The 26,950-nt window shown below is 39.5% G+C and overlaps 1 protein-coding gene across 1 annotated transcript in view; it reads left to right on the forward strand.

Moving 5' to 3' along the window:
• Nucleotides 1–26,950, forward strand: part of LOC126426463 (protein roadkill-like) — a 74,943-nt gene that overhangs the window by 17,080 nt on the left and 30,913 nt on the right. The window contains exon 2 of the mRNA XM_050088376.1: nucleotides 12,780–13,117. Within this exon, the coding sequence (XP_049944333.1) occupies nucleotides 12,780–13,117 (338 nt within the window). The remainder of the gene's footprint in view (nucleotides 1–12,779; nucleotides 13,118–26,950) is intronic.

A 26,950-nucleotide genomic window follows, 5' to 3' on the forward strand; every position in this document is an offset into this window, starting at 1 on the left:
CGGCCTCCTCTCTTTTGACTACTTTAGCGATCTTAGTGCGGTGTCAATCTGAGTGTTTTTCTTTTTTTTCCATCGTGAATTCTGGTGTGGAGCCACACGAATTTTCGTGGAAGAACAGTTTGGTGCCATGACTGACCTACCATAAATTAATACTGGAACGCATGAAGTTCTCAAAAACAGACTAAATCTTCATCTCAAACTATTTAGTTGACTTTATCTAATTTCCTCTCTCCATGTCGTCCACAGTTGCCCCTGACTGTTCTGTGGGAAATTTGATCACCTCCTCACTGGAAGTGACTTCATCTCTATTCTGGCTATGTTCCATGCTGTTAAAATGTTCACTCTTATTCTTCCCGGTATTAACCTCGTTTTTTGGTAGTTTCCATTCACGTGGCACTCTAACAGAACAACGTCGAAATCACAACAATTTTCAAACTCTGTTTAACGTTTCGAGGGAAACCCATACTCAGCAATGTGAAGAATCTGCAAGCCTGTAAACAGGATGCCCATCCTGAGACTGGAACATGACACTTTGCCTCGATCACCACCCATGGAATAAACCCTCCGATGTGTACACAAAGCTGTCTCCAAACAAACTACTCACCTGGTAGATTAGCAATGGATCCCAATGCGTACACAACTTTGTCCTTGAACGAACTCCTCACCTATTCTTTACGTTCCGAAAGAAAATCTCTCGGTCTCTTTCTAAAATCGCTCCTTCCAATAAATTTTATTTCACATGGAGTGCCTCTGAAAGTCAGCCCACCAACTGCATGTGACACATTTCCTCTACGCCAACCGTAAAATCAAAAATACACACACCCTCCCCTTCCAGGAGATGGGAAAAAGACACTCCCCCAATCGAGAGGCTTGCTACCGATGCCACTGATACGGCTCTGATTCCAATACGGTGCTGATTTTTTAGTGGATGTGGCAAATCCCTTGGTGTTGAAACCAATTTATCCAAAAAATTCACTAGCTGGATCGGTGACAGACTGTCAGACACCCATCTGTGCAGGGCTCTGTTTTACTATGTTAGTGGATATACGTCTCTCAAAAGAAAGATCCTTGCCCAGCCATCCTGAAGACACCTGCAGATTCCAAGAAAACCACTCTTTCGTCCAGGAAAAGTCTCGAAGTCGCTGCCCTACCGTGGCAGAGGGCCTGAAAGTCGTGGGAGCACTCCCGCCAGCATTGGGGACAATACTCCAGGCTGTCTTAGAGGTAGGCCACTTCTGGTCATTTGGCGACACCCTGTGGTATCTGCCTCCAGACCCTGCACAATCTCTCGCGACGTGAAAGCAGCCATGAGCCCCCACGTACTCCCCAGGGTTACACCTGCTTCTATCCATGTCCGCCTGCCCGAAATTCGGCTCTTTTATGGCAGTTCCCAGGTGGACCCCTAGCAGCTCTTTTCTGAAACATAACAGCAGCACTGTCAGAACACACAGTCTCAGTCAACAGAAGGCAACACTCATCAGCTCTGACCACACAGTGCAATTAGACGCCATGTCATGCAGTATGCAGTCAGTGTCACCCAATCTCATTGAACGTCATAACAATAATATAGCACTTGCCGTATTTCAAGTATGCCAAAAAATTATTCCACAGGACATTATTGAGTGTAAATATGCAAAATATCTCAGGAGGACGATACTTTTGTTTCCAAGACAGCCAATTATTCGAAGAGAAGCTGTAGGTGAACTCAACTGTTCGAAAAGCTCACCTATGTACTTCTTCCATTTCACGTTACCATCAATACCTACACCCAAAAATTTTTAGCATCTTTCCTATTTACTGACTCCTGTTCATGAGCTACATAAATTGTAGTTACGACCCAATTCGTTGTATACCACGTAATATACTGTCTTTACTTAAAATTTACACAGCCTATTTTCAGGAAACAGCTTATTAATTATTTAAAAAAGAACTTTGTTGAGGATGTCTTCTGTGTCTTTCTACCTAATGCAATTTATTACAGCCCCAATATTGTCCGCAAAAAGTAACAGTTCTTGTTACTGAATGTTAAGTAGATGGTAACTTATACATATGAGGGGTGGAAAGGGTCTTAAAACTGACACCTATGGGTCTCCCTTTGTGATTTCTTCCCCGTCACTAAAATTTTCTGCTGTTCCAATATTCTTCGAATTATTTGGCACAATGATTTGCATTGTGACTCAAACGAATTGTGTATAGTTTGTCAACTCCTTAAAACCTGAGTAGTTCTGAGAGTGTAGCACGATTTACACAGTGAGATACCTAGGAAACAACACGAAAAGTAGTAACTGCTGATATAATATTCTCAGGGCTTGTAATGTTTGACGAGTGAGTGTATAAATAGAGCACTCAGTCGCGCAGACCTCCTGGAATCCAAACAGAGATATGCAGTTAACCGTTTGTGCTCATGTGTGAGACTACTCTTGAGAACATAATTCTTAGAATTTCCAAAAAATATTTCAGTAAGGAAAGTAAGTATATAAACCCTTCTTGTCACCCTTCTTAGGAAAAAGTTTTACTACAGCATATTTTTAAAAAACGGGCAAACATGCTGACTCAGTGACGCATTACATACATCACCATGGTCATTATTTAATAAATTACAACCATTTTTCAGATACCTTTTTGAAATTCCAAGAACTCTAGATGAGTATTAGTTATTTTGGAAGTTCTATAATTATTTTAATTTCAGAGAAGCATATTGGTGCTGCTGATAATTGCTTAACCCTTTCAAACTCACTGGCTACAATTGTGGCCATTAAATTTTGCAGTCTCTTAGTTGTAACAGAGATATTTTTCTCCAGTGGAAATCTCATGTACCCATTTGTGGGTGTTCAGTCTTTTTATCCTGTACAAATGTTTCACTATAAAAATTTCGATTAGTCAGTGTAGTAGTGTGCACCAGCTTGTGACCACCAGAATATATGGAAGTGGTTGATTAGTTATATTCCACAGAATAAATGAGTATTATTGTTATTGTTTTTTGATCTTGCATCTAAAATAATCAAAAATGTCACCTAAGAGCATGTACAAATAAAAAATTTTCTTGCTCCTGAAAAAATTCAGGTCTGAAAGCGTTAAAGTTTTTTGGAATGACATTTTCAATATACACGCTCTTGCTTCTTCATCTGAAACATTTAATCCAACAGTTAGAAAGTACTTGTTGAAAGTATCACAGCTTATAAATTATCAATCGCAACATACTCATCTACTTCAATTGTTGTGGTATTTTTTTATACTGAATTGCTGTCCTGTCTCCCATTTTACTCTGTCCCATACACTTTTAATATATTATCTGCACTTGTAATTTCTGTCAGGATACACATACCTCTTGACATTTTAATAACGTTATATTAAATATTGCCACATTTTTTGTTGCAACCATGCAACGTTCGATCTTGACTTACTCTGGCCTTTACACAAATATCCCTCTGCCCCTCACATGAGATTTTAATTCCCTTATGTCTCGAACACTTACTTGCTTTTTGATGGACTTCCTGTATAACGATTTAGGAAAGCTAGTTTCTAATAGTGGCACAAAATTACTATGTAGTAAATTGAATTTGACAATACCTTCTCTTGCTGTATATACCTACATTAAACAATATGTTTTAACGTACTTTTAAATTATTGTATCCTGTGTTTGTTAATAACTGTTGCTGTTGTGTATTAACAAGCTTCAGATTTTTATAGTGCTGTATTATTTATTTCCATTAATTGTGCAGCATGATCAGATAAATGCTCTAATCGCCTTGACGTAAATTCTGGGAAGTGATTACTTACATTTTTAACACCAGAGGTCCAGTCGCCTATCAAACGACACGAACTATAGTCCTTCTTACGTTACTCTCTACTTCATAATGTCACTCGTTTAGTATCCTTGTTACTCACTCACTTTGATCATTACTCCTTGAACTTCCCATACTCCCATTACTTGGAGTGGATGCAGATTACCATCCATTCCTAACTGTGATCTACTTTCTCCTTAACATTCTTGCATTGAAAACTTACTTCAGGCCAGTTAACGACTTCTTCTGTTACATTTCTTGTCACCCAGTCCTACTTTTAGCTTAGTTTATCTGACATCCAATCATTCGCCCTTTGTAACTTGTTGTCTACCACTGCAGTCGTGCTTCAAAATTTCTCAGTGTTCTCCTCTGAATGTTTCTCCTATTTATCTTTAAAATCTTTAACCAAGATGTCATACCTTGTTGGCGTTCCTCTTGAACCTTTTAGAATTCTATAGTATATATAGCCAAATCATCAAAAGCTTCTCCTACTACTCCCACTCTATTATGTAGCTCCCATGTCTTTGGCTTAACATATTAACCCCAGTTTTTAACTTTTCATCCACCTCTTTAATATCCTTTTTTTTTAATTCATTTAACCTTTTCCAATTCTAACCATAATTTATCCTGACCCACATTCATTTTTTTTCTTTAAATTATGCTGCCCCTCTCTCATTTCTTGCTTCAAACTATCCTGATCTTCTTTCATTTTCGTTAAACCATCTTCATTTCCTTTTTACTATCTTTCACTTTGAACATTACCTCAGCTAATATCATCTTCATGTTATTGGACATGATTGTGAATTAATTACTTAAAATCCACTAATGAGAAATTTATTGTTTTTGTGATGGTTACTCTACCTTCCCATTTACTAATCGGAAACACTTTGAAATATCAACTCACCCCACTTCACGTGATAGTCAATTTTCATGAATGTTTAGGCATCTACCCTTGCTATTCTACAACAACTGAGCAATAACCGACTAAACAAGGACAGAATGCAAAATTCTTACTTTACTTAAGGCTTTCCTTCAGTGCCCCCTCCTTAGTCTCAACTATGTCGTAAATGCTGAAGCTAGTGATGTAGTTTGCACCCAAAGCCAATCATTTAGTTCCAGCTGAAGCCAACATCCCAAATCCACATGAAGTTACTCTTGAAAGTAGCCTCACTAACAAATTTACAACATGTTTCTCAAAGTTATTGTAATATAAAGTAGGAAATGTACTAAAACTCAGGTCATTCCAATCAAAGCCGGAAATTTAATGAAAATGACTGCTAACTAAATGAAATTTATGTTTCAACTTAAAAGGGGATCCACATATATTCCTAAACTTCTCTGCAACTCGATAAAGTCCTGGTTACTACAGTTATTGGCGTAAAGCCAAGTTGTTTAAAATGAACGCCACTAGAAGACAAAAAGAAAGGTTTTAGACAACTTGGGCTCTAACACGCATGATTAACAGCTCTGAGCACGCGTTCAGTAGAAGACATGTAATTCGCAACAGTGAAGATCAAGAAGTGACCACAGCTATAAAGATATATGTTTTGGAGTGCATGTACAGTGACACTTTTTTGTATGGCAGTGTCGTTTACTGACAACTGTAAGCATTTACGCCATTACCCATGAATTACGCTGTATTAAACAACTCTTAATATTCAAAGCTGCAGGCATTACAAAATATTTCTAAGAATTCTGTCAAAAAGTTACGAGGTCACTCAATCATATTCCACGGACTACAACAGAGAGATCCTTATTATTAGAGCTGTACACTAAACAGCGAGAGGTAGACTCGTGTTAGTAGATGACTCCTTACAATCGGCAACTTTCGATATTAACGTCACAAAACATACCGTGACAATACAGTCATAAATGCGAGCCCCAGTGTCTTAACTAGTTACATAAGTAACGATCAGTGTCAAAGAGGAGGTGCCGCCTGTGAGCTATGAACCAATAACCTGCTTGATCAAAACATAGTGTAAGGAAACCACATTCTGACAGTAACTACTCACTTAATAAACTGGGAGAGAACAGCACTCGAGTACAGTTTAGATCACTTTAGAGCACAGAAGAAACATGCCGTGAGTATTTAATATTCCTTGCACTCCCGTGGCTCCGTAACTAAACAGCCCCCTCTCTGGGAAGACTAACTGTGGACGTGTAACTCAGCACAGTGTCGTGGATAATTTCAGTTCCAAACAGCCCTGGTCAGCAGTGTGGGCACCTCAGCCACCTTCCTGAGTAGCTGTGGGCAGGAGCAAAGGCCAGCCATGGCACACTTCACACGGTGGCACCTGCTGACTCAGTCAGTCGTTTACGACTCTCTGCAGTTCCGCGCTGCACACCAGCTCACGACTCACTGCCTTTCCCCACAGCTCCTGACCATCCTCGACGCAATGGCCTACAGGTGGTGGCAACGCCTCAAGCTCGTGGCAACTCGAATGAGGCGACGTTAGGCACATACGTTAAAGAGGAACTTCTCGGTAGCCACAATAGTTTGATACAGCAACACGAAATGCGAGGCTAAAATTTAATAATTATTTTCTTGAGTTCGAGAAAGTGTGCCTATAAAGTGTGTATATATTTAATTCCATAGGTTTCCTACTAGTTTCAATGTGTAGAATCCTATTTTCGTGTTCTGTGCTGGCTTTCTTTTGCCACACACTTTACGAACAGCTTTAACATTCTTCATTTTAACGTCCCTGTTTTTATTTTATTTCTTCCTTTGAAGACGCCAAAATGTCCGCAGACTGGTGACTCACGATAATAGCTAAAGATTGATGGAACCATCACCTGAGGTACTACGGCTTTAGATTTCTTATCATACCATGCATTGAACAAAGAACATCTTATTTCAAGGAATATGGTTTGCCCACTTCACCTTTATTAACCTGCTCTTTAGTAGCTCGATATCCGTACCATTGTCTTGATATTGCTATATTCCTGTGAACAATGGCGATGAAACCTTAAGTATCAAATTGACATGGTGTGGGTGCTAATCTTGTGCTCCAATTTCCAGTTCAAACTTTCAACTCAGGGTATCTGCCACTATATTATCATTTCTCCAGATAAATCATCAACCTGCTTCCCAAAGTCGTATAAATACTTGACGAAAATAAAGGAAATTTTCTTACTGTAGATGATCAAATTGTCTGATTACTTGTATAGATAAGTAAATTTAATGTCAGAACATATCTGATTCATTAAATGCGATGGAACTGGTGGTCCTGTAAATAATCCAAGGGGAATTGTGTTAAATTCGGTGGTAAAGGCAGTAAGAGGCCTCGACTAATGGTATCTGATTGGTAGTCTGATTAAGATCCATGGATGTGAATATCTTGGTCTCTCTAAACCATCTAAGGCTCGACTGCAAATTGGCTAAGGGAACTGATCATACAGCAGTTTCGTTATTTAATTCTCTGCACTCGACAACAGACCTACTTTCACCATTCGGTTTGGGAACTATAAATGTACGTGTGACATATGACGATTCATATCGGCAAATAACATCTTTATGTAGACTATCATCAGACAGTTGGTTTCATTCTTTCATTTTCAGTGGACATAGCCAATACAGAGTTTCTGCAGTGGAATATTGTCCATCACCTCAGAGGAATAAGCACTCAATTAAGGAGGTAGCTCCAAGCATTGTAGTTAGCACTTTAGGAACTTCTTGGCATATTGTTATAATGTTTTGTTTAATCTCGCCTTGTAGGTCACTAAGTGGATCATTTTGATGATTCGTCAAATTGTCTACCTGGGCTTTGACTACCTCTGACTGTGTGCTTTCGTGTTGTTGACAGTAGGTTGTCTTATATTCTGCTTCAGGTTTGAAACAGAAGTTATTACTTGCGCAATCAGAAATCAGCCCAATTTTGCCAAAGGAACTGGACCGCAAGGCGCGGTATTATTCTGGTATTAGTTTTTCAAGTACATGAACCTATCCAAATATTTACCAAAACCTGACCTTTAACTCCGATATTCGTATTATTTGATGCCATGTAGCTTTCTAGCCCCTTGGTTATTGGTGGCCATTTACAAAACATTTTATGTCAAACCTGTATTCATCCAAGGCCATCATAGTATAATACTTCCAGAATACAGTATGGCATATACGGGTTCTCCATTTATAGAACAGCGTATGAATGGTGGCTAAATTCTATGAGTAATTTCTTTAATTCTAGTTATTGGGGTGACACTTTTATTTTTTATTGTGAACAGACCCTCACTTACACCACCAGTGTTTTTTATATGGAATCACACTCTTTCTGCAATTCCTTCCGAAGTGTCGATCCATCCTGCAGTGTCAAAAACACAATGTCCAGTGTGGACCCTCCATAAGCCAAAAATGTTATTATCAGCTTCTTATGATAATAGTTTGATACTGTGGGTACGTCTTATCCTGAAGCAATAAATACAACCCCTTGTGCAAATTTTTCTGTTTTTTATTCTTTAGTCCCCTCTCACCCATAAATTTCGCCCCCTTTACCTGCCGGTACAAAAGTAATTTCTTAAAGGTTGCCGCAGTGGGAAACTTCCTACACTGCGAAGGAACAGAAGGGCCATAGAGTGGTGCAGCAACTGTCGTCATAGGAAAGCTGGACAGGAGCAGAAATGATTATCGAGGAAGTAAAAACAGTAAACAAAGGATATACTTAACTAGCATTTCTCCAAGTGTATGAAGACTTATTACAAATAATGCACAAAAGAAATAAAATCCAGCTCTCACTGTCCAGAAGGATAAGGCACTCTGAACTAAAGGACGAACAATGCTGCTAGAACTGCGACTAGGTGGTGTCAGCGTTGAGTCGTGTACCGAAGAGGTTCCAAACGCGACTGGGCTATCTGACTGGCGCCCTATATCGTGGCGGCAGAGGGCGATCATAGTCCGAGGCACCTGGAAGCTTGGCTCAGGGGGTGAGCAGCACAGCGTCGAGGGGCCTTACAGGCCCGCTACCAGTGTCTAGAGGAAACTTGAAATTCCGTTGCCAACTTTGACGCCTGAATGATGGTATCGATTCAGGGTATCACAGTTTCTGGTGCCTTAGTAAGGACCATACTCCTTCAATCTTCAGGTTTTAGGTCCTACAATAAATACTGTATTATATTTGTCTGAGTGTATGATAAATATATACTCTTACCGTTTTACTTATTCTGTTCACTTAACTAGCAACATTTTCTTCATAATTTTGCTGCCAACTGTGCCATGTGCATAATCACTCTTGCAATGTTTTAGGTGCTGACATATTTATGCAAATAATTGACAGCAGATCATCAGTTCCTTCCTTTCGTTCAAGGTCTTCCAAGACGATTCTAACAAGTTTCCTCTTATTTCAACAAACAAAATTTGTAGTTTGTCATTCTCCTTAATGCTGCTTGGTCTCGTAGGTCAGTTAATTACATATATACAGATCTGAGTACATCGTCCATTGGATTGCATGACATATTTCCAGATTTTGATTAACACCATTGCTGAGGACTACATAACTTTGCATACAGTTTAGATAAACCAAGAACATTATGTCAGGAAATAAACTGCCATTAGTATTTAATAATTCTTGCAGTGTCGTCGCTCCATAGGGAAGGAACACCCCTCCTAGCATGTGTAACTTACCACATTATCGTGATTCATTCCAATTTCAAACAGAACTATTCAGTAATATGGAGAGGGACGCAAAATCATCTGAGCCACCCAGTCCAGACACCATGAGAAACGTTGGAGCACAACCATGGCACACTTATTGCAGCTGCGCCAGCTAACTCAGTCACTTATTGCCAAGTCCTCGCATCACTGTATTACTGTTCCACGCCTCCAGCAGACTGACTTTTCTCGCCACTCTGGACCTGCCTCCGCCCAACGCCTTGCCGGTGACCTTACCAACCCGAGTCAAAGTTGATCACAGTTACTCGAACGTGCAGAGACGCTGTACAGTTCGCAACTGAAATGGTTACTACCATAAAATCTGATGTAGTATATGGTCCATGCAGGTTTGATACATCTGTTTTCTCTATTCTTCACTACTTCCTATTGATGATTTTCTCCATTCATAAACTCCATCTCTAACTACAATATCAATGCCTTTCACAATTGATTTCTCCTCCCAACACACTGTGTATAAATTTCTGTAAAGTGTCTTTGTTAACGTAAGTCTTTTCTTCCAAAGTCCCTGATATGTTTCTGCACTCCACTGAGAAAATAAATGAGAGTCATATATCTCATATCGTTTTGCTCCAGAGAGAACAGTAATTTTACTCTATAGCCACTGATATAATACATACACATCTTGCAAACACAGACAGACATGTACTTGAGTGATCATGTTTCATCTGTCAGTGATCAGACTACACCTTTTCCACACTGCCTAAAGTGACACCTGCCTTCAACCACTTTCTATATACTATTATGATTTAGTGATACTTTTCAGAATTGCGCATGATGCCCTGCCTTATGGCCTGTTTCTCGTTGTTATCATAATACTGACTCCTTGATAACCCAGGTAATCACAGTCTGATCTAACGTGATTACAATAAATCAAATAATGAAACGAATTTTTAATCCCACTGGAGTGACAAATTTGTCAACAAAATATATATAAACAGGATAAACCAGATGAACAAACTCCGAAAAATCCTTCTGGAGGGTATCTGAAGATTTTGGTACAAGGGAACCTCGTCTCAGGTATAGATTACTGAGTGAAAATGTAATTATGATTTGTTGGGTTAGTTACCTGAATCATCTACGTTTCTGTGAAAACACATAGACGACAGGCAAGAAGCCTGTTATACATAGGAAACAGATGTACAACGCAAACCACAAAGTAATGCAACAACCCTCAGACTACTCACATACAATTGCATCACTGGGTGTTTAATCTGTTCTCTCAGTATACAGCACCATGTTTAACACATTCAGAGTTATTCCCTTGTAAGAGTTAGTCGAAGTTCAGAGCACTGTGAACGCAACAGAGTGTCAACAATGACTCATCGAGTGTTTTACACTCTCAAGAATTCCAGGAGTTTCTGCCACTAGTTATACGTTTGCGACAATTCTAGGAACCTGGTCCGTGTCAGTCTCGATCAGAGTAACATAAGCTAGAGTCTTCACATTCTCCCGGAAGAGAAATTTACTTGGTGTCATGCCCTGTGACTGAGCCGGCCATGGAGCAGGGCCGCCACGACCAACACATTGTCGTCCAAAGAGTATTTCAGTGTAGTTCCTAAAAGCGTTTTGCACCGCATCATATTTAAACTACGTCAGCTGGAAAATTAGAAGCGGCAAAACTTCTAAGGAATGCGGACGAACAGACTAAGTGAAAATTTTGTATATGAATTTGTTCGTTGCATCATTTAGTAGGTATGGTCGAGTAACTGAATGTTTGACTGTACGAGCCCACACATTCACAGCAGGTGTCTGTTGATAGGATGCAGCAGTGTTTATGAATTTCGTCTCCGTGTACACGGCTAATGTTACTTCTGAACATACCCACTCTTTTAAACATACCGTTTTAAAAACACTATGAGCTAAACGCAACCAGGAAAACTGGAGTTTTCTGTACATTGCTGCAGCAAACAATCAGTAAATCTCAATCGAATTAGCTAGTCTAATGGCTGCAAGAACTGCACTTTTTATGGATGCACTTGTTAATTTACTTTTGTTCAGAGATTGCGCAATGCGCTGACTGCAGCATTATTGCGAAACGCATCTACCACAGTCTCTTCTCTATTTAGCTAACTTACGCCACAAAGTCATTACGTTCCATTCTAACATAGAAGTATCCTGTCTCTCACATGCGCCTACGTACAGAAGTATAAGTGTTGTGACGCAGTTGCCATCAGTGTGGTAGTAGATCAGCACAGTGGCACCCTGCCACTCTGGCATCACATTCAGTGAACTGAAACACAGAAAAATCCTCATCAGCAAACGATCCATAGTACTGGGGCGTATCACAGGTGAAACACAACTGACACTGCTGGAGAACAAAGCCCTACACACAATCGAGCAGTGCTGAATGCAAACGTAATGGCAATGAGGTAAGGGGGTCATAACCGTTGTGCTCGGCAGGTACCATGAGCGAATGGGAACGGGACACAATCTGCATACTTTGGACACTGGCAGTGTTGTGAACTACAGTTAGTGCAGTTGAGATACAAAGGTAACTGGGACAAGAAACCAAGCGAAATGCAATAACTCCGATAAGGTGATGTAGAGCAAATGTCCCTCTTTCAAAATCCTCAGAAGATATACCAGAACACTCTCTGAAAGCTTATCAGTGGAGTTGCGGTTTACCCTCATACATTATACCTGCTTTCTGTACTCTTCTTCCTAACACAATTTTATCTTCGCAGACAGAAGATATTTAGTATTCATCTACTCTGTGAGATCGTTCATTGGCAAATGTGAACGAAATCTATTAACTGGGATATATTTAAATCTGTATGTTAGTATTTTAATAGTATTTTATGAGCTACATTCTGTCTCAAATTTTGTGCCACTTCCTTCTCTAAATTTCGTATCCCACTCATTTCAAAAGGTACAGTCACCCTATTAGTCATCTGTGTTTCCTTTGGTGCAGTCCCTAAAACATGAGCTACTGACACTATCTGATGACCATAGTACCACATTAAACATATTTGATTGTTATTGCCACTCTGAATTATGTGTGATTCTTGTTCTTATGTATTTAGAACATGCTGTCCAACAATGCTTGTTTCACTCCAGACTCTAGTATATCTACCTTTCATTTGTGCTTTGTTTTGTATACTTTGATGTTTGATTTGCTAAGCTACTATGAGGGAAACTCAGCAAATATGTATATAAACACATTAGCTCAGTGGTAATTTTATTTTGTTGTAATTATTTGTGAGAAGCTAATTGAATATAATTTTTGTCTTGCGAAATAGTTTCGATTTATAGTAAAGAATTATTGTTTAGTTACATTGTTTTCTTTGCATACAGTGGAATAGCTACTTATTGCACTCATATTCACGTTTCAGGTTGAGGCAAACTGTCATTGAGCCTGGTAAAGCGTTACTAGAAGAAACATGCCTACAAGAAGTGACTGCAGAGAAATCGGCACATTTCGTAGGAAATGGTGTTCAAACACAAGTATTTTGTACCCAGGAGAGCACATCATACACTATAAATAACACCAACTTAAAGGAAAAGGTGTTTCAAGCCTTTGGCTGCAGTTCAAGCAAGCAGAATTTTTCATCGGACAAGAAGCTTAACATCGATGGTGTTCAGTCAACTGCACGTAACTGTACATCGTCTGATGAAGTATCTCTCAGTCATAGCAGCTTCACCACACATTCTGTCACGATGCCAGAGATTGGTGAACAGGTTTATCAATGTGTCACAATCACCGATATATTTCGTAGAACCCAGTCCCATGAAATAATGTGTGCTGATGAGAGACCACAAAAATTCGATTTTTCTAACGAAACCTTCACTACAACTGAAAATTTCCGTCCACAAACATCTGTCGTTATCGAGAAATCCCTAACTCAATTAAATGTTTTCAAAAAACAAGCTACAGTACACGATAGTGAGGGAATTCAAAAACGTGAAGTTCATGGCGAATCCATTAGTCAGTCTTATGATCTCAAAACACATACATTAACATACGCTAGCAAGAGATCACACAAATGTGATGTTAGTGGGAAATCTTTTAGTAAGTCATCCCATCTTAAAACGCACACATTAAGTCATACTGGCCAGACACGTCAAAAATGTAGTGTTTGTGGGAAATGCTTTATTAGGTCTGATACTCTGAAAAGCCATTTACTAACACATACTGAATACAGAGCACACAAATGTGAAGTCTGTGGAAAATTATTTACCAGGTCTAGCAGTCTCAGGAGGCACGCCCTAGTATGTAAGGACCTAAGATTACATACAAGTGCCATTTGTGGGACATCTTTAATTACATCTGGAGATCTGAAGTAGGGTATCCTTATATATATCAGTAAGAAATCGGCCAAACATCATGCAAATAGGATACCATTGTGCCATAGATAAATTGGGATACAGACCCTACATGAGCTGCCAGTGACCTTAATTAGGTCAGTAGAAATTGGCAGAGCGAGGTGTCAGAAATAAGAACGTTAGTTGCAGTGGTAGAGTTCATATTGATATCCGTAGCACATAGATTAGTGCTTATTTTAGGGAAACCAAACTTAATTTTCTTTGTAAACCCTATATTGATACTTTTAATTTTGCGGCAGACCATTCTATACACTGCAGTAGGCTCAGATATCTGCTGATGTTGAAATAAATTTTATTGTTTGTGTTCTAAATGTGACAGATTTGTATGTAGTGACCAATGTTCACACTACTGCATCTGTACCATATTAAATGTGGTAAAACAGAACGCATTTGTAAAGCTAATTCAACCATTAGTCATAAACTTGTATACATCATGGTGTTTTGGAAATATTTATTATATTCTTCCTCAGTTGTATAAATTTCTCTATTAGTAAATTAATATAATTACATCTGCATAAGGTATACGAACTCTGAAATTTACCGACATGTACAAAGTTCTCAATGTCAGATAGCTACTGTAGTTTAATAAACTTTATTAACGTACGAAAGTTACTTAGTATTCACATATATCTACCGTTTTTCCAAAGCTGCAGTGGAATAATATAAAGCAGATCGACAGTAATATAAAAGAAGGCCAGATATAACAAAAGACGATACTCTTCTTCTTGTGGCACAGAATCGCCAGTTGGATAATGTATCACATTTTGGTTTTTATTTTTGAATATATTTTTATGTCATTTTGTGAGTTCAGTGATCTACTGCTAAAGTTTTATGGGCTTGTCTATCTTTTAACAATTGATTTCTATAAATTTTTTGTTTAAGCAGGCATGGCTAGATGACAAATGTAAGGATGTGGAGGCTTACCTCACTAGGGGTAAGATAGATACAGCCTATAGGAAAATTAAAGAGACCTTTGGAGAAAAGAGAGCCACTTGTATGAATATCAAGAGCTCAGATCGAAACCCAGTTCTAAGCAAAGAGGGAAAAGCAGAAAGGTGGAAGGAGTATATAGAAGGTCTATACAAGGGCGATGTACTTGAGGACAATATTATGGAAAAGGGATGTAGATGAAGATGAAATGGGAGATAAAATACAGCGTGAAGAGTTTGACAGAGCACTGAAAGACCTGAGCCGAAACAAGGCCCTGGGAGTAGACAACATTCCATTAGAACTACTGAGAGCCTTGTGAGAGCCAGTCCTGACAAAACTCTACATCTGGTGAGCAGTATGTATGAGACAGGCGAAATACCCTCAGACTTCAAGAAGAATATAATAATTCCAATCCCAAAGAAAGTAGGTGTTGACAGGTGTGAAAATTACCGAACAATCAGTTTAATAAGTCACAGCTGCAAAATACTAACACGAATTCTTTACAGACGAATGGAAAAACAGGTAGAAGCCGACCTTGGGGAAGATCAGTCTGGATTCCGCAGAAATGTTGGAACACGTGAGGCAATACTGACCTTACGACTTATCTTAGAAGAAAGATTAAGGAAAGGCAAACCTACGTTTCCAGCATTTGTAGACTTAGAGAAAGCTTTTGACAATGTTGACTGGAATACTCTCTTTCAAATTCTAAAGGTGGCAGGGGTAAAATACAGGGAGCGGAAGGCTATTTACAATTTGTACAGAAACCAGACGCCAGTTATAAGAGTCGAGGGGCATGAAAGGGAAGCAGTGGTTGGGAACGGAGTGAGACAGGGCTGTAGCCTCTCCTCAATGTTATTCAATCTGTATATTGAGCAAGCAGTAAAGGAAACAAAAGAAAAATTCGGAGTAGGTATTAAAATGCAGGGAGAAGAAATTAAAACTTTGAGGTTCGCCGATGACATTGTAATTCTGTCAGAGACAGCAAAGGACTTGGAAGAGCAGTTGAATGGAATGGACGGTGTCTTGAAAGGAGGATATAAGATGAACATCAACAAAAGCAAAACAAGGATAATGGGACGTAGTCGAATTAAGTCGGGTGATGCTGAGGGAATTAGATTGCGAAATGAGACACTTAAAGTAGTAAAGGAGTTTTGCTGTTTGGGGAGCAAAATAACTGATGATGGTCGAAGTAGAGAGGATATAAAATGTAGACTGGCAATGGCAAGGAAAGCGTCTCTGAGGAAGAGAAATTTGTTAACATCGAGTTAAGTGTCAGGAAGTCGTTTCTGAAAGTATTTGTATGGAGTGAAGCCATGTATGGAAGTGAAACATGGACAATAGATAGTTTGGACAAGAAGAGAATAGAAGCTTTCGAAATGTGGTGCTAGAAAAGAATGTTGAAGATTAGGTGGGTAGATCACGTAACTAATGAGGAGGTATTGAATAGGATCGGGGAGAAGAGAAGTTTGTGGCACAACTTGACTAGAAGAAGGGATCGGCTGGTAGGACATGTTCTGAGGAATCAAGGGATCACAAATTTAGCATTGGAGGGCAGCGTGGAGGGTAAAAATCGTAGAGGGAGACTAAAAGATGAATACACTAAGCTGATTCAGATGGATGTAGGTTGCAGTAGGTACTGGGAGATGAAGGAGCTTGCACAGTATAGATTAGCATGGAGAGCTGCATCAAACCAGTCTCAGGACTGAAGTCCACAACAACAACAACAACAAATTTGTATTCACAGTTTCACTGATTTGTTCCTAAAAGCTGCTTTGACAATGAGCTATCTGGAATTATTGTCACAACAATTTGAGTCACAGCTATTCACAGTAGCTTAAGGGTCCAATATTCTTGCCAGTTTGCTGTAAACGATTGATGTCCTGTTCTTTTAATGATGTCGGTAAGAAACATAAGCAACTATTCCCTTTGTATTTAAAGAAAACAAAGCCTAATTTCGTTGAAATTACTTTTTGCTAAAATTTGAAATATTGGTACATTTTAACACATGAGTTTGTAGCTTTGAATGTCTTGTAGTTTCTCATCCGCAATACAATTGTTTTTCTGTGTCAAGTTTAAATTGTCAGGTAATTGCTTACTGCGAGACCAATGTCATCTAAACTGGAAAATGGAAAGACAAATGACATGTTCCTTGTAACGATTTTTTCGTTATCTATGAATAATTCAATGCTGTATACATTAATCATCAACAACAGGCTCCTACTGTCTTCCTGCAAAGTCTTCACAATTCTTACCTATCATGCTATATACAATAAACAGTATATGCATAAAAAAGAATTTTAGACAGCCAGAAAAACTATTGAAAGTACCAAACGATCTTGGTCCCAAACTGGAGTTTTTATTTTATTTCTACTCCAATGACTTGTGCAGCCAAGGCATTTTCAAACTTGACTACGAGAAAAAATACAATCTTTTATATAAATGGCATAGCCCCGATTTAGCAAGAAAACAAGAAGTTACTGTCAAAAAATGGCGTTAAGCACAACTGATGTCATGCATACAAATTTCCCTGTAGGAAACTACCATGGTCAGAATTTAAAAACATAATGCAATGCTCTATAAGTTAAGAGCTAATTATACCAGAATATGGCCGACAAAATGTTCAGAGGCCAGTAAACAGTATAGTGCATTAAAAGACCAAAGCACACACACACAACATTTCAAAAAAAGTACATAAAAGAAGTCACTTAATAGAAGTTGTTAAATGTAGAGGAAACCACATCTAAATCACATGAAAGCTCCTGCAGGTTGTGGCTCTTGTTAGATACTTAAAATAGCTCACATGGTGTCCTATGAGACTCATCACCCCGAAAATTGTCATGAAATATTCGAAAGCAAATAACCGGATTCGTCTTGCAACAAGTATGTATATTTGTATAAATAGGGAGCAGATTGCCTTGCCTTTTGAGTTATGTGGCGCCATCCACACCCACTAAAACGGGATCAAGCCCGCATAGATGCATCATCCAGTACAGGAGTGGCAAATGCTCATGCCCCCCGCTGTGCACACTGTACTAGGCATAGAAATGTACAAAAATATATGGTTAGTACACGCAGGACACAGCATATGGTTTGTGATAGTGTATTCACAAGGAGAAACATAAGCAGTAGAGCCATACAAGAGAGCTTCCTTAAAATTGGAGGTAAAATATTTATAAAAATGGATCGTAGTAAACAAGAGTAAATAAAGCTTCAAAAAATCAAATAGTATTAAACTATATAATGATGTGGCACAAATGAGTAACGCATACCTGGGGGAGCATAAAGAACTAATTTCTCAGTGACCAGGCAGCATTATGTCTAGAAATCATTTCATACACTTTCATCTTCTTCAGTCTGCTGTTGTCTACTTATACTAGACATTTGTTCTTCAATGTTGTTACTAATAACTCTACGACACCGACCTGGAGTGGGAAAATAAATACTGTTGCAAGAAACTATAGTGCTTTATTGGTAAAACTAGCTGACAGTTTAATAGTTAGCTCAGTCAACAGGATATTTTTATTGTGGGCGTATCAGTTATTACGCACCCACTGTGTGCACTCTGATACCATATTTGTTACTGTTATGATATAACCTCAGCTTCATGACCTCTCTGTACCATGCTGCGCCAAAACAATCTACACACGTGTGACTCTACTGATTGTCTTGCCAGGTTACCTGACATTCTGTGGGCAAACCTGTGATTCACGTAATCTGTCAGTCTATAGTTGATCACAGTTTCAGTAAACACAATATAGCGATGCAAGGTTTTCCTCTCAGAAGCCAAGATGGTTTTAAAGAATTGTTAAAAAACCGAGTGTGGGGAATGAAGAACAGTTGAAGAGGAGAAGTCAATCACACCAATTCGTCATTGTAACTTATTTAACTTCGGCTGCATCTGTTCCAGTTCCGGTGTCCTCATCTACACGGTACATCTGAACATGAGTTCCGGTAAACATCTTTATCATTCACGATACTCAGCAGCATGCAGTACCATAGCTATGGCTCAATCATTTCAAGACAACCACATTACTAAATCCAGGATAACCTAAAATTCTTCAGACCTTCCAGTTACTTCGTGTTATGGTGTTTATTTTGAAAATTATTGTCTATTTTCTGCAAGTTCCAGTGTTTAATCAGCATACAACACTCGCTCCAACTCAGGATCATTATTTTTCTGATTAATTTATCACTGTCGAGTACCAGTGTGAACGGCTTCAATAGATTCATTGATATGTTCTTTTAGATTGTAATACTTTTCTGCAGTATACTTGTATACTCAGCAATTTACGTGAACACTCCAGACTGTACATGCAACAATAACACTGTAATATCGAAATTTGTGCTGGTGTGGACAATTTCATTTATTTGCCCCAACTGCACCTTCCAGTAAGCACCCTTCTACATTTCCATCATCAATAATGTGGTTAGGCCACAAAAACTCAATTCTACAGATAAATTTGCCTGGGCTATTACAAGATGTCAAACGGTCTTAACGCTTTGTTACTTTCATGATAGTCCACATACAACATTTCTTCAATTTCTTCTTATTTTCTATTTCTGATGACTTGACAGTCTTATTGCTTTCTGTCGTTTCTATCAAGTCTGTTTCTTCTCCTCCATTTCATTTGCCATATGATATTTATATATAACCAGTCTGTGAAACAACAAACTGACATGTAAACACGTGTTGGAATGCTGCTAAAATTGTTTGAGAGTTTAATTTTTCAAGTCAGCTATTTTACTGTAGACGCTTACAGACTGGTACAGGAGGTTATGTTTCATGCAGGTGCATCCTGAGGTGTATTTAAGGTCTAGTGTTCCATGTTATCTAAATTGCTTAATGCGTGTTCCAGTGTGTACTGAGGAGCACTAATGACTACAATCGACAGACGTCAAACGTAAATTGTCGGTGACAACAGGCTCTCTTAACCCCCAGGCTGTGGCCAAGCCATGTCTCCGCAGAATCCTTTCTTCCAGGAGTGCTAGTTCTGCAAGTTTCGCAGGAGAGCTTCTGCGAAGTTTGGAAGGTAGGAGACTAGGTACTAGCGGAATTAAAGCTATGAGGACGGAGCGTGAGTCGTGCATGGGTAGCTCAGTTGGTAGAGCACTTTCCCGTGGAAGGCATAGGTCCTGAGTTCGAATCTAGGTCCGGCACACAGTTTTAGTCTGCCAGGAACTTTCAGGCTCTCTTAACTTTGACCTCCGTTGATGCTTGTGTCAGTATTGCTCCTCATTACACTGTGGAACATGTAATACACAATTTAGATACCGTGGGACACTGAAACCTCAAATATGCATACCTGTGCGGTTCGAAACTGGTTTCTGAGCTACTGCAACATAACAGCTAATGTGGCAGATTGGACTCTCAGTCAATTTTAGCGGCATTTCAACACCTTGGTATATTCCAATTTGTTTGAGTGTTCTTTTCAGTATTTATAATAATTTTATCTGTCGATAACCTACTCATCAGGAGAAGAATTATTGTTTGCAATAATTATATGGACTGCAAGGTAATTGTCACCGTATGGTCCATCTTTCTTCGTTACCAAGCATTCTCTTCATTACCGCTTCCTGCAATGCGTTTATTACACAATTTACGATTTTAAGGTTCACCATGTGACTTCACTGTTAAACACTTAACCTTCCATATCACTTATTTCACTGCCACCTGCATTGTGAATTTTCTCAGTGTCACTAAACCAATGTATTTCAACGAAAACGTGACTCTCGCCCCTCCTGTCCAATAAGAGCGACCCATGAGTCATTTTCATATGACAGAGAAATAAATGTATTACTGCAGAAATATTTGTGAAGCTGCGTTGTGGTAATGATTCACAAGATACCATCAGAAAATTATATAGTTCACATCTGATAAAGAATTCAGCCACGGAACTACTGTGAAAGGAAAGGATATGTGTGTGTGAGTGCAACTGGAAAATCAGGGTGGAACACTGCATCACACATGGAAATCATGGTTACAAAAAGTCACCCTCAACAAGAGTAGAATAAGAGTGACACGTTTTTAAGCTTTTGATGTATTGTAGAACAGTATCTGATCTGAGCAGCAGTAACATACTCATCAAATCGCAGTTTGGATTTCAGAAGAGTTGTTCTGGACGACCGCTAAATCACGCAGGGCTAACGGGTAATTAGGATTGTGGAAAGGGCCAAGGCAGTTGCGGTCGGATTCATTTCACAGTTGTAATTTATTATCATTTAGTTCACAAACACACTTTTGAAAGAATTAAATTTGCTTCGCGGCTGAAGGCCTCTAAACAGATGCTTTAAGTAAATTCAATTTTGAAAAGACATGCCACACAGATGAATTTACGAATAAGATAAATCGTATACATATATGATAGCATGTGGAGCGGCTGAAGGCCACCGGATTAAATCTTCCAAATTCCAAATATGCTATGATGATTACTGAAGGCAGAATGCCACAATGTTTTAAGGTTGTAACGGGGCTGATGGCCCACAAGGTGCAAAAAAAAAAAAAAAAAAAAAAAAAAAAAAAAAATGGTTCAAATGGCTCTGAGCACTATGGAACTTAACATCTATGGCCATCAGTCCCCTAGAACTTAGAACTACTAAAACATAACTAACCTAAGGACATCACACAACACCCAGTCATCACGAGGCAGAGAAAATCCCTGACCCCGCTGGGAATCGAACCCGGGAACCCGGGCGCGGGAACCGGGAACGCTACCGTACGACCACGAGCTGCAGACCCACAAGGTGCCCAGAAAGAGATAAACGCAATAAGATGGCTGAAGGCCGCAAGGTTAAATTCTGCAAATTAAGGAAATATATATTCCAACTATCGGTAAAACAATACATTAAGTTTAAAAATTTCCGTTTTGCAACACCAACGGCGGAAGGCCCACAATAAGTTGTAAAATCTTTAAGGGACAATTACAATATACAGTAACCTTTCGAGAGCAGAAGGCAATAATGTTTGGACATGGTAAATTAAAAATATAAAAAACTGTTAAATTACAACAACACTAACACTGCCAAAAGGATAATTAAGGGAGCGGCACTCAGGAGTATCCAGTGGATCGGTCTACCGTCGTTCACCTAGGCGAGACAGGTGGCGAGTCCAACTACACTTAATTCGTGCGAATACAACCAAGGGACAGTCACGGACCGACCGACGAACTGCTTTCTTGCCACGACGAAAAAAAAAAAAAAAAAAAAAAGTCACTATCCCCAAACAAACATGTATGAGAACTGTGCTGCCAAAACTAATAACCATGTTGGGCAGCAACAACAGATGAGGAAAAGACACTACCTAAAAACTACGTTATCGACCGGGGCAGGTAACCAGAACACTAACGGCCACAAGGCAGAAAATTCCATTGGTTCACTCGAATTGTAGTCAATCAAAATAGTTAATTGCACCGCATGGCGACTAAATTTCAGCCATAGAAACTCTCGGTGTTGCTGACAGGAAAACCTCCCCAACAGCAACGCCGGAACCAACAACGTAATGCACAAAACCACTCACCTTCACGTCCTGGCTCGGCGAGCGACGATGCTCGTACCGATCGGACAGCTCCATACAGACTCCCGACACTGAGCAGAGACCGACAGCGCGCCAAGTCGACTACCCTGCACGGAGATGGCCTCAGACGAACCGACCGACCAAAAATCCACCAAAAGTCAGGCTTGGCTTAAGTGATGCGTGGCGGCAACGGTCGGGCGGGCGATGTCCACGCAGGGCTCACAGCTGCTGCAAGGTGGCGACTGACTGGGCCGGCCTGCGCTCCAGACGCGATGCAACTCCCTGGCAGGGCCCAACTCAGAACCCGAACTGCCGCCGTGAACTCTCTTCCTCGCACGTTCCGACTCTCTGAGAATGCCGACAACATTTAAAATAGTCGTCAGTGGCAATAACACCAACTATACACACAACCTGACAAACACTTGCAAGACCATTTGAACGACAGTAACTACACACGCACGAACAGAAATCGGGAGTCGATGCTCACACACACACACACAGCCGACTCACGAATGATCGGCGAGCCTAGATGCGTCGTCTGGTAGGACGACCGACCGAAGATCCACCAAGACCGTGGCCCGGCTCAAGTGATGTGTGGCAGCATATCCACAGTCACAGCTACAGCCATCCACCTCTACGTCTGGATACATCCAGGCAGCTTTTCAGCAAGCCGGAACAGAGGATGTGGTGACACTCTAAAATAAAAATTTCTTTCTTAGATTTCCCTTCTGCTTTATCTATTTTTCAACTCTGTATGCCTCAAGCTACAAATTTCTTAATATCACATCTTTGTTAATATTTTAGTTGTTGCAAATCCATTAATTAAATTATTGGAAAATAAAAATAGTTTTCATGCCCATATAGTGTACTAAACATTTATTTACCTTCACATATTCCCGCTCCAGCGCTTTATAAATCGCTTCACACTTTTCTTTCATTATTTTGGTTAATGGGCAATGTGGTATTTGAGTGCTGTTTTGTATAGCAGCTCTCCCCTATATCAAGAAATCGCAGTGTCACGGCGAGCCTGTCTTCTCCAGATATAACATTTCAAAAAAGAGTCTTCTTTGTTTTTAACGTGAGGAGCCACTGTACTGAGTAAATACTGAAATACACTGTCATCCATTCGTAAATAATTTATGTATGACTTGACGTCCTCCTTCATCCAAGTATGTTTCCTCTTTTTCTACCGCTTTTCTTCCAAATACACACACAGGGCAATTTTGGTACAAGCTACTGCAGTACATACTAACACATTTGGAGAAAAATATGAGGGCAGTGTAATAACCCCTTTTAGCGCCATGTTAAAGATCTTTGTCAAAGAAATTTGACGAACATTTGATCACGTTTCTTTGTCAAAGAGACATGATGGTGTAATATCGGCCCTACGAGGCGTGAGAACAACTACAGAACGCTGGCCGGGGTGACTGAGAGGTTCTAGGCACTACAGTCTGGATCCGCACGACCGCTACGGTCGCAGGTTCGAATCCTGCCTCGGGTATGGGTGTTTGTGATGTCATTAGGTTAGTTAGGTTTAAGTAGTTATAAGTTCTAGGGGACTGATGGCCTCAGAAGTTAAGTCCCATAGTGCTCTGAGCCATTTGAACTATTTGAACTACAGAACGATACCCAAGAGCGTAATTTGTACACTGTGTGGCGCACGCTCTTAATTTAGTTTCAGCGCACTTATGCGAGATACCTACCATACAGAACTGTATCGGAACTACAAAACGGGTACTAAACTATTTACGACAACCTGCACTTCGGGGGAACCTTTTGACGAAAACTGCAGAACAAATTAACTGTTCTCATTCGACGCTTATCTCCCTTTGTGAGGCATGGTGGATCTAAAAGCTTGCGGCTGTGGAAAGATATTGCCGAAGTGCTTCCTACAGACTCAACTAGTAGGGATGTCGCCACTCAAGCAAACTGTAAGTTTAATGTAATAAATACGTATTAAAGGCGTTAAAACCCTGATATTCGTTTATAAACACCCCGCATAAACCTAAATATAGACAAAGAATGCTCTAATAATACTGTAATATTATATTGTATAATACAATTAATTATACAATTTAATAGTACGTAAATACCTACAGTTTTTTATTTCTTTCCATTGTCATTCGTAGCACGCGTTCCCCCTGTCTGAGTCCCTTTTACTTTTTCTTCGCATTTACAATTTTGTCGAAGATAACACTGAATAATAGCGGTGGGAGACCACCTCTGCAAACATTTCCCGCAACTATCTGGAATGATTGAGAGATTTCTTCCATAAATTTTATTGTGAACGTGGTGTCTGAGTGCGTCTCTTGTATGAGTGTCCTAGTTTTCCTGGAGATTCCACATTCTTCGAGTGGGTCGTAGGGAACCTGCTTATCTATGGAGTAATAGTCATTCTCGAAGTCCCAGCATATGAGTGTAGTACTGTCGCCTGTCTTACTTCCAGGAACTTTCGCAGGGTCCAGATCTGTTCAATAAAAGGTCTTCGTTTTGCAGAAGCCTGCGTGATATTCACATATACTTGTATCACCTTCTCGTTCTTGTGTGTTGAGTAATGCCTTGGAGGGAATTTAATAAGTGACCGATAGTAATGATATACCTCTCTAATTATTAGGATCTTTCTTGTCGCCCTTTTTGTGGGGTGGAGGAATCTATGCACAGTTCCATTCCTGTGGAATAGTCTCTCTAGCCCATATTTCGATGAGAATTTTATGAATTTCCTTTGTTAAGTTTAGGTCTTTAATATTACAGATCTCGGAGATAATGCCACCTTCTTTTGGGGTTTCTTTGTTTTTCACTGTTTTGTAATCTCGTCTACCCCTGTTGTTGAAGGCGGTTCGTAATCTGGATCTCATATTGCGTTCACAAAGTTCAAATTTTCCTTAGACTTCTCGCAATTGAGGAGCTTATCAAAGTATTTTTCCAGAATATCACACTTTTCTTCAGTACTTGTTTTCTGCGTTAAGCCTGTCCTTTTGAACCATATTTTTAGGTTAACAACCGTTTATATTTTCCCTTAATATATTGCAGAAATTTCTAGCGCTATTTTTCTTGAACTCTTCCTCGATTTCATTTAGTCTACATTTGTCATATGGCCTTTACATTCTTCCAATATCTTTCGAGGACTGTTTCTGGACTAATTATCCAACTTCTCTATAGAATGCCGGGTTTATGTTGTCCTATTACAGCTAAGCTTCTTCCGTACTCCTATTCGACGTTCAATGGCCTGATCGCAAGTTGTGTTCCTCCTTGTGTGTCTGCGTTTCCTACGAGGTTCACTCCTAAACATTGCATTCTGCATTGTCTTCGCAAAATCTGTGAAATTTTCTGTTGTATTTCGATTAATTCTTCTAGAACTTTATCTTTGTTTTCTTCGATTACTGTGGGTCCATTCTTACAGTTTTGTTCTCTGTCGTCTTTATCTTTCTAGTGAGTGGCCTAATCATTTCTTGTACTAGGTGATGGCCACACTCGATGAATCCTTTGCTTGTTACCACGTTCGGAATTTCTCTTGTATTTTTCTTTGTACATCTGCGTGATATATTTTGAATTCTTCCCTCATATTTTTAGCGTTTTACACGTTTTGAGCTTCCCTATTGGTTCTTGAAATTTCGTTGACATAATTTAATTAAAATTTTTAGAGTAACCTTCTCCACATTTGCTCGTGCGTTTGTGTTAGCGTATGGGCCTCATATTTGCTGTTCTCCTTCTCTTTGCCTAGTTGTGCACTGAGGTCTTATAATACAGTTTTAACATGCTTTGCTTGTATTTTATTTGTTACTTCTTCCACATCTTCCCAAAAGTCTTGGGCAGCTTCCTGTTTCGTTTTGTGCTTTTGTTTATAATAAAACAATTTACCCGCAGTTCAGCTAACTATGGTAGGCGCTTGAAAATGCGGGTAAATTGTTTTATTATAAACAAAAGAAATCTGATAATAAATTACTCTCAGAACGACGGCCTCATCATATAGAAAACTCAAAGGTACCTTCTGTGGAATTAAAAGCAAGCGATGTAACATTAAGAGTGCTATGGAAATTCCACTGTTAACTGCAGAAGAGAGGTAGGTAGAAATAGGACGCTGAAGAAATCTATGAGGGGGAAAACTTGTTTGATGATGTGATAGAAGAAGATGATAGGAGTCGATATAGAAAAGGTAGGGCCTCAAGTATTAGAATCTATATTTAAAAGAGCTTTGGAAGGTTTTAGGTCAAACAACACAGATGGAATAGACAACATTCTATCAGAATTTTTATAATCAGTGACGGACATCGGAACAAAACGACTATTCGCTTTGGTGTGTAGAATATATGTGGTCTGGCGATATACCACCTGACATACGGACAAACATCATCCACACAATTCCGAAGACTGGAATAGCTGAGAAGTGTGAAAATTGTCCCACAATCAACATAAAAGCTCATGGAGCTAAGTTGCTGACAAGTATTATATGCAGAAGAATGGAATGTTTCTGATGACGATCAGTTTGCCTTTACAAAAGGTAATGGCACTAGCGAGGCAGATCTGACGACTCGGTTAATAATGGATGCAAGGCAAAAGAAAAATGAAGACACGTTCATAGGTTGCATGGTGTGATAGCCGTTTATCCCCCATCAATTAATAAGGTTTCCATTTTTACCTGAAGGGCGTACTTTTGAAGATATAAGGACTGGAAAGTACGTCCTTTGGAATTTTCTAGGAAATTCCTGAACAATTGGTACTCGAGAACATCCCAGAACTTTC

This window comes from Schistocerca serialis, chromosome 11 (genome assembly GCF_023864345.2).
Source record: "Schistocerca serialis cubense isolate TAMUIC-IGC-003099 chromosome 11, iqSchSeri2.2, whole genome shotgun sequence".
Taxonomy (NCBI): Eukaryota; Metazoa; Arthropoda; class Insecta; order Orthoptera; family Acrididae; genus Schistocerca; species Schistocerca serialis.